Source organism: Varanus komodoensis, unplaced genomic scaffold (genome assembly GCF_004798865.1).
Source record: "Varanus komodoensis strain SLA01 unplaced genomic scaffold, ASM479886v1 scaffold1, whole genome shotgun sequence".
In the NCBI taxonomy this organism is placed as follows: domain Eukaryota; kingdom Metazoa; phylum Chordata; class Lepidosauria; order Squamata; family Varanidae; genus Varanus; species Varanus komodoensis.
In genome coordinates this window covers 94,513,427-94,525,673 of record NW_025335268.1, presented here as the reverse complement: position 1 = coordinate 94,525,673, position 12,247 = coordinate 94,513,427, and the positions used below count along the sequence as shown (strand labels likewise).

Sequence of the window (12,247 nt, the reverse complement as noted above, 5' to 3'; positions counted from 1 at the left end):
CACGTCATACACCTGTGTGATGCTGCGGGGAGGGGTGGATAGGCAGCTCTGGCATGTCCTCAGGTAGAACCAGGCTCCTGGGAAGACGTTCTACAGCAAGTGGAGCTGGCTGAGGTAGTTATTCTGAGCTGTGCGACTCGCACACCCGTTTCTGCCAGAGAGGCGAGGATTGCACCTCTTTGAGCAGTGCTACTTTCTTGGCTGAGGGAAGGGGGCAGAACGAGGGGAAAGACTGCAGCTCACCCCCTCATTGCAGCCTGGCTTCTGACCATAGCCGCCAATCTCAATACAAACAGAAAGCAAATCAGGCCGGCTGGGCTGTGATAAGCAGGCCAAGGGGGTGAGAGCCGCCCCACGGAAGTGTTGGCTGCCGCTGTCTCGTGTCATCCCGAGAAGGGGCGTAGAAGGGAGCCTGCCAGCAGAGTGCCATTCCTGAGCCGGCCAGTGACTGCTGCATCTCCTCATAGCCCTTGTCAGGCTGCTCTGACCCTCGAGCAAATCTGGGCACAGAAACCCTGAGGATCCCAATCCCTTGCGAGGCCTCAGACGAGGTTGGTGGCCAGTCTCCGCTGAGCCTCGTCATCCCATTCCATGCTGGCACCGTACTCATCACCTACGCGTGAGAACAGGGAAGAGAGCAAAGGTCCGGATTAGTAGCTTGGCAGGTTCTGCAGTGCGGCTGCCATCTGCCTGCCCCGTCCATAGCACACGATCTCTTTCCCGGTCAAGGCTTCCTGCCGTGGTCTCACCTGTGTGGCAGCCGTGCAGCCAGATGCGATGACCATCGTACTGACACTGGCAGCGAAGGACATTGTTGGAGAAATCTGACTCTGCTACCTCATGCTTTGGATTCACAATCACCTAGCAGGGAAAAAGTAGTGGGCAGAGCTGGGAGGGATGGCCTGCAGTGGAAGAGCCCAAAATCGGTCCCTTTCCAACCTCCACCAGTTTTAGTTAACAAAATAAAACAAAGCCAGCGATGCAAATGTCATCAGTGCTGGTTTTAGCAGTCACGAGGACTTCAGTGCTGGGAAGGGAAATCCCGTGTCCCCAGTGGCCCAGCCAGGCAACTTTCAACACTCACCTGGAAAATGTAGCTTCCAGCTGGCACGTCTGTGATGTCCACCCACTGGCAGTCAATGTCATGCCTGTATGTGTCCCAGCAGCCTACACTGACGCCCTGCTCTCCAAAATTAGCACAGGCAAAACGCCGCTGCCTTCCTGTAGGAAGAATAACAGGGTGGCTGACACAGAGCTGGTCCCGCCTTGCTTCTCTGCCAAGGCACTTCTGCCTGAACACGTGTCATGCTAGAGCCTTGGCAAAACTGAGGAGCAGTCCTTGAATAGGCTGCTATAGGGCAGGCTTTTTCAAACTGGTGCCCTCCGCGTGTGCTGAGCTGCCACCCGCATCATCCCCAGGCAGGAATGGCTACTGACTGTGCTGACTGGGGATGATGTGGAAAGCGCCAGATTGGGGAAGGCTGGGGCAGGAATTGGTGCAAAAGCGAGACCGAACTGATTCTGACTTGGTCCTTGCCTGTGTGAGCTGCCCCTTACCCTCTGGGCAGTTGGTGTCCTCCAGGCAGAAGCTGGCCTTGTGTCCCTCAGCCACTTTGGAGCCATTGAGAGTCAGTAAGTCATAGTGGGTGAACACTTCGATGCTGTGGTAGTGTCTGTGGAAAGACCAGCAAGGAGAGGGATGCAGCGGCTGAAGGGCGGGGAAACAACAGGCTTAGGGAGAAGGGTTCTTGCCTAGCAGAGGCCAAAAGAAATCTGCTTGAAGGGGCTGTCAGGGAGGCACCGCGATCCACCAATCTGCGGAACAGGATGGGGCAGGAGGGTCAGGCGGGGCCGTCGGCTCAGCTACTATTATAGCTCTGTATCCAAATTCATCCATAATGACAACCCTGGTGCCAACGCTGCTATTTTCCCAGAAGCAACGAGCGCAGCTTCCACCACAAAACAGCTTACTGGGGTGGGCTGCTGCTTTTTGGACACGTGAGCTTTGTCTCCCAGGCTTGGAGGCTGGACCGCAACTTGTGAAAAATATGCATAGTCAGTAAGATGAAACTGACAACAGGTTTCTGCCACCCAGCTTCTGTTCCAGAGTGTACACAAGCAGCTGTGTCCTCAGACAGTGGCCAAGCCAACAGAGCTTCAGCTATTGGGCAGCACATGAATGAACAAATGAATGAATGAACGAACAAACAAATGAACTGATGTATCAAGAATGACCCCCTACCTATGACACTGGTGCCAGATCCATGCATGGCGGCCAGTTTTGGGAAGGAAGTCGGCCCGGCCTAGATTGTGGATCTGGGAGGAGAAGCGCAGCAGACGCCGATGCCCCTCAGGCCACTGCATGTGATCGGCAGAGGCGGAAAGGCAGCCTTCCTCATGGGCACAGTACAGGATGTTCAGGGGACGGTCCTCTAGATAAGCGCTCTCCTGTACCAGTTGAGCGTTCATCACCAGGTCTGGGGTGCCTGCAAAGAGCAGTGGGGTAATGAGGCCCGTACCAGCGAAGGAGAGTCTGTCACTGTGGTCTGCAAGGGGCCTCTGCTCTCCTGATGCCTTCCAGGATATTTTTGCATTCCTCCCATGGCACCTGCAAGGGCTACAGAGTGCCAAAATGGCTTACAAGCAAGCTAAATCCAACCATGATGGTGCTCTGTCCTGCTATGGGAAACTTCCAGGCCTATTTGGAGAGGCTGCCCATGGACTGTGCCCCAAAAGTTGCCCACCACTCTGCTATGCCCCTGTGGGGCAGGACTGCCAAACTATATGTGGGGCAGGGCAGGAGGAACTTTGGATCCTGAAGCTAGATACCACCCATCAAACTGCACTGCTCCATCCAGAGCACCTCCATGATGATCAGCCTGCATTTCTTTGGCCAGCCTTGGCATAGCACAGGGAAACCGGTCTCCCGTTTCCCAAGAGAAAGCACCACTTTTCAGGCTGCCGCTCCCCACCCAAGGAGAACTGCATTGTGGCACCCCCTCTGCTAGCTTCAAGCACACGGACGCCGGCCTGCTTCTGTTTCCACTCACTGCTGGTGCAGGTGACTCCTGCAGCAAAACGTCCCCCTCCGGCTGGGCAGTGGACGGGGCCATGGTGCTGGCACTGCAGGATGGAGAGTTCGGTGCCTTTGCAACGTACGCCACTCAGCACCACCTCGGCGGCATCTGCGTTGCCCTGCCAGTACCACGTCTCCTGGGGAGAGAACGGAGGTGAGAGTACTGAGCAAAGGAGGCCTTTGAGTTTTAAGACATTGCCCACAATACAGGGGACAGGAGCACCAGAACTTTCTCTCGTGGGCCTTCCCAATGCCCAGCGCTGGACGCTAGAGACAGCATCTGCCTCTGCAGCTGGGTCTGAAGGCCAGGCCCCTATCAGTGCCGCTGAATGCGCAGGGAAATGCCAGGTGGCAGCTGTGTGTGTACACACCCACCTGCAAAGCATGGCTGGCAAAGCCGAGTCCCAGTTGCCGGCATACGACCATCGCCTCCTTGAGCCCCCAGTGTTCTCCGCACACGGCACCCCAGCGTGAAGTTCCTCCCCTGGATATCAGGACTTCCACCACACCTTCGTCTGGACTGCGCCCACCAGCTAGACGTACCTGCATGAGAGAGATGGCATAATGGACAAAGCAATTAAAATGGCATGAGGCGTATGTTTGCAGGTTGTCTAAAGGTGTATTGGAAGCGGTGATCTAAGATGCATGCCAAGGAATGAGTCCTGCAATGTCGGAAGGGCACACAGCCACTGCACTGACCAGAGGGCAGGCCAAAAAAACACCACTCAGTCCAAGTGGCAGCTGCTTTTCTTGTCTGCTCTCCAAATACCTGTCGTGCTACTCGTGGTTTTCTGAGTGTTGCACAGGCCGCAGCTGCTTTCCACCAGCCTGGAACTCAAGTTCAATGTATGAGATTTTTCTCAGGTGCCCTTCCGCTACTGGAGCCCAGAAGAGCATCTAAGCCCTGCTGGATGACTCATCTCCCTGCTGGAAGGTTACAGCGCCACCTGGCCAAAGTGTTGGGTCTCACCTGGCGGGAGGCTTCTGTCTGGGGCACATTGCAGCGAACGGCAGCATCAGCACCATGCTGGCACCCAGTCTGGGTGGCCTCCTGGGAGCTGCACTCTGCCAGGGAGCGCTCATAGCCCCTGCACCGCACTCTGGTCAAGTGAATGGGGCCCAGGCCTGTAAGAGACGTCACTTGGTAAGGAGGGAAAGCCAGGAGCTCAGGGATCCCCCACCTTCTGCTGCCCCTGTGCTACGGCCCCAACCCTTTCCTGCACCCACTGACAGCAGTGCCGTCTTCTCCCCTGCTTCTGTTTTGCCCGGCTCATTTTCTTCCCACTTGTACACCTGTCCCAGGAGTACTCTTCTGGTTTGACGTCTTCCTCCCCAAATCCACGCTCCTTGTTCCCGTCGTTACAGATTCAGCAGAGAATTGCGGGACATGCTTCAATCTTCCTGAGTCGCATTTACCCCCCTCAGCCTGTGTGGTTTCCTGGACTGCTCCCGGGGGGAACCCATCTGTCCAGACTGAGGCCCTCATCAGGACTTCCTCTGCATATGGCCACTGGCTCCAAGCATCTGTTTCTGACCTGCCAGCTGCTCCTTGCCTACTCACCTTGGCCGAGCTGGGCTCCCAAAAGGGCTTCTCGGGCTGTGCCATATCCCAGCTGTCGGCACACCACGCTGGCAGCAGGCAGGTCCCAACCGTCATCACACACAGTGCCCCACTGGCCACCCATTAGCACCTCCACACGTCCCTCGCCGACATGGGCACCTGCACGGAGACGCACCTGGGCTTCCTGCAAGAGGGGAGGGACCAATTTGGGGCAGACAAACAGAACATGCACATGCAGGTGTGAGTTTGGGGGATGGTCATAGGATTGTCCCTACCAGAGCTCCCAACTGCAAGGAATCCTCAAGTTCTTCCAGGCTAGCCTTCTCTCTTCAATTGCCTTGCCCTCATTTTTCCATTTTTTTCAGGGAATCCAAACCACACTGCCTTCCTCTTGCCTTTTCCTCACCACTTCTTCTTTCTTTCCCCAAGATGTGTTGTGGCAAAACTGACTAAATAACTGTATTGCATGGGAACTTTTCAGTGTTTGCACTAGGAGCCTTCCACCTGGAAGCACCCAAGAAAAGGAAGCACTCTTTATCCTAGCATTGTACTTGCCAGCAGATCCTACCCCACAGTCCAAGTTAATATACTTGAAACAGATTTTCAAGGATATAACCAGATTTATGGCACCTGGTGAAAAAAGTCACATCTTCCATTTACCTCTTTGGCCTTGGGTTTGCCTGGAGGCCTGGTTTTCTTGGGCTGAAACTCTGCGCCTGCTATACAGCTGACCAGGGCATGCATGCCATGGGGGCAGGCCAATCGATTCTGGGCCTTTGGAGGCACATGCAATTTGCATTGACCCAGGTGGACCTCAGTGCCCTGGCATGTGATCCGGTGGATCCAGAAAGTGTTCTTCTTACTCAGACTCTTTAAGCTGCAAAACAGAAGGTTGAGGTGATGGATTTACCAGACAATGTTTACTCTGGCAACCTTTGCTAGGGCTTGGAGTATTTGCTGCTGAGAGCCACTGGGACAAATTAAAGCAGAAACATAACTAGGTGTTGAATGATCCCTGTAACCTGCATCTCCTCTTTGCTTCACATTCTTCTCTCTCTAGCACTTGGCAGGGGTGTCCTCACCCTTAAGGTTATCACATTCAGCTGCAGCCCTGCCATCCTGCCTTCTAATGATGACACTCCCCTTTCCTAGCAATCCTAAGTCTCCTTTCACCTGATTTTGAATGCCACAAGACAGACATGTAAGACTGGCCAGCACCTCACCTGGACCTTGGGTCGCTCAGCTTCTGGTTCCAGAGTTTCCTGAAAGGTCAGAATATCAAACATTAATGCATCAGACAGTGCTAATGAGACCGGCTGGCACGTGGCTAGATTAGCCAATTGTACTTCTCCTTTGGCTGTTTTTATGAGATTTTTAAAAGGTAACTCATTCTAGATTTTGAACAACTTTTAATGAACGAGCATATGCAATAGTGCAATGGCCTCCCTTGTTTCTACTTTGCCTCTGGCAGGCTTGGCAACACACTGTACAGAGTAATTGTCTTGTGCTATTCTAGCAAAGCCCCGTTGCTGCTGGACCTCTTCGAACTTGCACTGATGCTCCTACAAGCAAGTTCTGCACAGCTGGGGCAAGTGTGTCAAGGATGCAGGTTGCCAGAAGAAGAGAAGTGTGTCCCTGTGTGGACTGTGCGCTCAGGGCCAGCTCTTAGCTTGTGCTGCCTTTAAAGAACGTCCTGCTCTAAGGGTTGAAAGAGGAGTGCTAGCCTTGCAGGACGGAGAGACAGGCCCAGTGCCAAAAACAGCAGGTTCTGCCTCTCTGTGAGAAGTTGCCTGGGCCAGCCCAAACTTCTCTGTAATTAACCCCACTGTGGTTTGGCCGGTCCCCACAGTAAGATGGCCCTGGCACCCACACCTGCTCATTGCAGGCCTGTATTTATGGAGAGAATGGTGGGTGGGGTGTAGAAGAGGAACAGAAGAAAACAGGCACATGGGCCTCCCAAATGTGAAGGGGAAAGAGATACTGCAAAGCCACCGGAAATGCACGGCCCATGAGAAACAAAACAGGAAACATGGGGCGAGACAGAGGCCACTGTGCTGTCCATGCATTCCGGGCACCGGCACGTGCACAGATGTGATGCAGCATTCATGAAGCCGACACTGCATGTGCACTCAGTGGCCTCCCAGAGCTCTCCCCGCGTCAATGCACAGGACCTCTCCCGGTTGACACCCCATTCCCGGGTGTCCTCCGGCATGCAAAGCTCACTCCCTTTTGGTTCTTACCTGTAGAATCCTGTAGCAACCTGGCCTTCACGGGGGAAGCCCAGCATCCCACACAGCACCCGAGTGTTGTTGCGCGTCCAGCCAGCATCACACACCTGGCGCCAGCGTCCCTGCAGCTTCACCTCCACGGCACCTTCTGTGACGGGGGAGCTCAACTTGGCCCGAGCCAGTATTGGCTTGATCTGCACCTCTTCCACCTTTGAGCCCTGCCGGGAGAAGAAAGGGGTGGGTTTTGCTATGGCCATTTGTGTCCCGATAGGCTTCCCAGTGAACCCTGGTGAAATTTGTCTCACGTTAGCACTGCCATTCTAGAACTACTTATTTTGGAATCAGTCGCACTAAATACAGTGGGACTTCTGCCCAGGTAAGCATGCACAGAACTGCTTCTGAGACCTGCTTAGGAAGAGGAGGCAGCTTCACTGCCAAAGGAAGGACGCTCACCTGGAACTGGATGCGTGTAGCTGCTGGGTTTGTTAAACGCCTCCCAGTGCATTCCACGCTAGCGTCCTCATTGTGGTTGCAGTCAGTCACACCCCAGCCGTTGGATTCACATTCAGCCAGAGAGCTTTCTGTGCCAGAGCAGCGCATGTTGTCCAGCCAGATTGGGCCTGTAGATGTACAAAGGCAGAACCAGGAGCACAGGAATGCTTCCCAGTGGCAGGAAGCTAACAGTCCAAAGGCATCGTGCACAAATTCCACCTTTGCTTTTCCTTAAAAGAGCTTTCTAGTTAGAAAAGCGGGAAAGCACAAGAGAGTTACAAATGAAATGACATTGTTTGTACCACGTGCACAGTTTCATGAAAGTGGCCATACAATTACACAATAAAAACCTCATCTGGAAACATCCCTGGCCATTTGTTTTCATGGGCTGCTGCCACAGCCTAATTTCCCCCAAACAGGCGTTGCTTCCTTAACAAAGCTCCCATTTAGTGTATAAAGTCAGTTCAACCTTCCTCAATGCAGGGCTCTCCAGATGTGTTGGATTACCACTCTCATCATCCCCAACCATCATGGCAAGGGATTTGGGGTGCAGTAGGCTGACATGTTGGGAAAGTGCCTGGTTGAGGAAGGCTAGCTCAGTCTTTCCGTTGATAAATCACTAGTAATACGGGCAGATCCCAGCACTGAGAGTAAAGCAAGGGCCTGCTTTATTGTGTAGATTTGACTGGGGATGGAGGAAGTGGGGAGGAGTGGCAATGGAAAGGAATATGTGGAGAGTCATTCATATTCATTCTGCAATCCTCCAAGAGAAATTTGGAGACCTGCTGGCTAAGAGGGAATTACTTGACCAAAAGAAAATTGCACAATGGTCAGTCTTCAGTAGCCTGAAAATACACTAGCCACGGCTGAGGCTGGCATTCAGTCCCATGACCTGACATTCAGGGTGAAGACTTACATTAAAAGAGGGCAAGGTGCATAGCCAATAACGCACAAGCTCAATTTTAGAATTAGTTTCTATGGCTTGGCAAGACTGACACCTTTGAGAGTACTGAACAATGTTGAAGTGTATCACAACTAGGGGCTCTGACGTACCAAGAGACTGCAGGAAACACATTTGCCCTGCTATCTTGATTATGACCCTTGCAGAGAGTATGCCAAGCTGTACCAGACTCAATCTCCCACCCATTGCCAATAGTTATTTTAGCTGATCTAAGGAGGGCTCTTCTCTGACCTTATCAGCCCATGGTCCATTCATAAAAAGGGGGTCTGCTGTTACTCAGGCCTGCATGGACACCACCCTAAATTGGTGCCTCCCAGAGATGCTGGCTTGCACATTGCATTATAATTCCCGGGCTGCAAGGCCAGTGCTACGAGTTATGGGAGCAGCAGCCCAACACATCTGAAGGGTGCTCTGCTGGCTTTAGTTCTGAAGATATCGACCCATGCTCTAAATGTATTAAATGGGCCTCCGTGCAGGAAATTCACTCTGCACCTGACAGCAACATTCTTCATTAGCCTTCTGGCACTAAACAGGTTCCGTGGTTCAGATCTATTGAGAGTGACCCACCCCAAACTGAGCCCAACAAGACCCCCCACACCAGTTCCTTACCATCTCCTGGTCCATACTTGGCACTGTGGGCCCAATTTGTGGCCCCCTCGTAGCCCAGCTCCCTGCAGGCCACACTTGCCACATGGATGTTGAAGTCATCATCACACACGGTGCCCCACTGTCCTTCGTACAGCACTTCCAGCCGCCCCTCGCCTGCTTCGCTTCTCGGCCCCACCAGCCGCAGCTTAATCTTGGGTCGTTGTGCCCAGCTAGGCACTGCCAGGCATAGCAGGAGGAGGAGGAGGAGGTGATGCACTGCTTTAGGGGACATTCCTGGTCAAGGGATAATGGCGATCTGAAGGATGCAAGAAACCCGATTAGAAGAAGCATGGCCTTCTGGGAAAGAAATGGTCAGGGGAATTCTTGCCACAAGGAAAGGGGGCAAAGATCCAGGTTTGAGAAGGGGGCATTTCTCTTTAGGTAACCTTGTGCTTACTCCAGGAAGTTACAGGATTAGAGTGAAAGCTCTTGGGGTGACCCTAACATGTTTGTTCCCCCATCACCCACAAGTTTGCAAATCTGCTTGGAGGACCAGGCATCTTCTGGGTGTTGCCATGCTCCAGATGGGTGGTAGGATGTAAAACCATACAGACAGATGGGCTCTATAATTAATGGCCTCGACTGATTTATTAAAACATGCAGCTCACTTTTCTACCATGTGAAATAAAAAATAAAAAATTCTAACTTAAAAAAAAAAAAAACCACATAGGTGGGGATTTTTTTTAAAAGGAGCCAAAACAAAATTCCACTGGTAGCAAATAGCAATAACTAATGATGACTCATTAAGCCTTTGTCAGTATAGAAGGGTTTTTTTAAAGGTACAGACCCTTTCCCACCCATACTCTGGATGGATGGCTGGCTGACCAACAGACAGATGTGCGTGGCCAGAGAGACAGATGCGAACGAGTTAAGCAAGTCACAATGCACCCTCCCAACCCTCCCACGCACACCAAGTGCTGACTTACAATCTTCTCCATGTCCCTCCAAATCAATGGGCGGACAGAGGTGCTGGCTTTTCTGCCTGTTGGTTATTTCTGTATTTATGCACTGTCAGGGGGTGGGCTGAGGGGGCAGCAATGTTTCCATCTGCAACGTGGAAACCCTGGCGCAGCCTTCCCCAACCTGGTGCCTTCTGGATGTGGTGGACCACGACCTCCATCATGGTGGCCACTAGAGCTGGGGATGGTGTAACTTGTAGTCCAGCACATCTGGGGGGCACTGGCAGAGTGTTTGGGAGTGCAAAGCTTCTCCAGACTCACCTTTTCCCCATCTCCACCTGCGATCCCCTCTGCAGCGGAGCAAGTTTCACGTGCTGACGGGACCCATCCCATTTCTTTCTGCAGTTTGGATGTCGTTGTTGCAAGAAAGCTAACGGGACATCCTTCTTTTCTCTCACCTGTCATTAGGAATGTGGCTGCACAAAACCCCTTTCCCCCACCGAAAAGGACCCCCTCCAAGCCAACCTGAAGACTCGGAGAGCGTCGCTGGCCGGGACCGTGAACGCTAGCTAGACGGGTCACGGTATTACTCACCCGTGGGAAGGGGGCGGCGGATCAGCAGGACGAGGCAGCGGCGAGGACTGGGCTCCGGGGCAGGAAGGCAGGCACGCGTCGGCGAGAGCTGGAGGGAGCGCGGCGCCGGGAGCGCGGCTGCGAGGCGAGGAGCGCGGCTGGGTGGCTTCGCTGGGCAGGGAGCGCGGGGGCCAAGCCTGTCCCGGGACCGTCGCCGCCGCCAGCCCTCTGCGTCCGCTCCGTGCCGCCCCATGCTTTATATTCGCGGCAGCCGCCCCTGAGCTCTGGCTCCTGGGCAAATCCGGGGCGGGGGAAGAGAGGGAGCCTCAACTGCCTTGGTGCTCCTCGGGGGGGAGGGGGAGCCAGGAAGGCACGGGGGGGGGGGGGGCCACCTGTTTTTCTCTCCGCTCCCGCCTCGCCCCGCCGTGGCGGAGCCGAGCGCCTCCGCGCCTTTACGCGGCGGGGAGGGAGGGGGAGAGGATGCACCCGCCGCAGCATCGTTGCCTCTCTTTACCTGGGAACTCTTCTCCCTGTTGGGTTTCTGCCAGCCGTGCAGCAGGAGTCTGGGCAGAGAGGTTTGTAACGTGGAGGGAAGAGTCAGAGCTGCCCCTGCTCCGGTATGACTGGGTGTCTGACCGTGGCTGTCCCTCTCCACCTGTCCAGGTGTTGGACCAAGGGCGGAAGTGGGGCCCTCGGAGGCAGAGGAAACGGTAATTAGTGAAACCAGGGTGAAGAGGATGCCCATGGGGTAGATCTCTGGGGCTGAGTATTTTTCTGTGTTTCTCTTTGAAGAGAAGACAGAAGAACTTCATGGAGCTTGTTTTGATTTTCCCTGACACAAGAGACAAGTATAATGAACCAAGTAACTAAGAATTAGTGTCTGAGTTTGCATTTTTCTTTCCCTTTCCCAACCTCTTTTCCTTTTGTGTCATGCATTTTCAGTTTCAAGCCTGCGATCAGGAGCTACCTTATGATTAATCTTTATTAGCTCTGAGACACTTTTTCAGCTGAAAAGAGAGGAGGAAATCCTTCTAATAAACAATAACCTCCTCACAGCGAGGAACTGCTGTTGCTGCATGGAAAAAGTGGCTACAGCTTGTGGAACAGGATTACAGTCCAAAATAACCCTTTCCTCTGCTCGCTCCCCTGCTTTCCAGGAGGCAGAAGCAGTTCTCGCCCCTGCCCCAGAGTCCCCTTGTGGCTGTGGGTTCAGTTCCAACATCTTTCTTGGTCTCACTAATAAGCAGCCTGATGTCTGTGCAAGTCCCAAATGGATCCAACGTTTGAAATGTAAATGAAGCCGAATGAAATCTGTGGTGGTGGCTTTAAAAAGATAGTGTTCAAATCACAAGAGAGATCTTAGTTTCCAGTGCACACTCCCTTCCCAAGCCACAGCTGCACCTTCCACAGTTCTGCTGCACACGCAGCACCTCTTCTGCACTGCCCTTTTCATTGCAACAGGGAAAGCTGTGCCCGTACTTTCTCATTCAGTTGAGAGAATCTAATTGTCAAGGGGATTCTCTCTTTCTCTCTCTCTCTCTCTCTCTCTCTCTCTCCCCCCACTCCCCTACCCTTTTCTGTCTTGCAAGGAGCCTAAGGTGTCTTGCGTGGGCCTCCTTCTCTCTATGTTACCCCCACAACAACCCTATAAGGTAGCTTAAGCTGAGAGTCAGTGACTGGCCCAAAGTCACCCAGTGCATTTCATGAGTGAGTCAAGACTATGACCTGGATCCTAGTCTAGGACTGAAGCCGCTACAATACTAGATCTTAGGGATGAGGCTGTAAAGAATGTAAAGGTGTAAAGAATGA

General features: G+C 53.2%; 1 protein-coding gene across 1 annotated transcript; it reads right to left on the bottom strand.

The window, feature by feature from the left end:
- Nucleotides 1–207: 207 nt before the first annotated feature.
- On the bottom strand, nucleotides 208–10,089 carry LOXL4 (lysyl oxidase like 4). Its single transcript, XM_044431298.1, has 15 exons — nucleotides 10,050–10,089; nucleotides 8,928–9,143; nucleotides 7,319–7,485; nucleotides 6,878–7,083; nucleotides 5,861–5,899; nucleotides 5,298–5,514; nucleotides 4,638–4,821; nucleotides 4,047–4,201; nucleotides 3,452–3,619; nucleotides 3,051–3,213; nucleotides 2,243–2,486; nucleotides 1,558–1,673; nucleotides 1,085–1,221; nucleotides 750–861; nucleotides 208–613 (listed from the first exon to the last, which is right to left on the bottom strand). Exons 1-15 carry the CDS (start codon nucleotides 10,087–10,089, stop codon nucleotides 543–545), a joined length of 2,235 nt encoding a protein of 744 aa, XP_044287233.1. The 3' UTR covers nucleotides 208–542.
- Between the last annotated feature and the right edge of the window lie 2,158 nt (nucleotides 10,090–12,247).

Bases quoted from the DNA above. Each gene is read 5' to 3' on its own strand.
- LOXL4 (XM_044431298.1), bottom strand. From the start codon at position 10,089: ATGATGGAGGTCGTGGTCCACCACATCCAGAAGGCACCAG. The intron at 9,144-10,049 runs GTTGGGGAAGGC...TATGCCTGGCAG, and splicing joins CCACATCCAGAAGGCACCAG to TGCCTAGCTGGGCACAACGA. The intron at 3,620-4,046 runs GTGAGACCCAAC...TCTCTCATGCAG, and splicing joins AGACAGAAGCCTCCCGCCAG to GTACGTCTAGCTGGTGGGCG.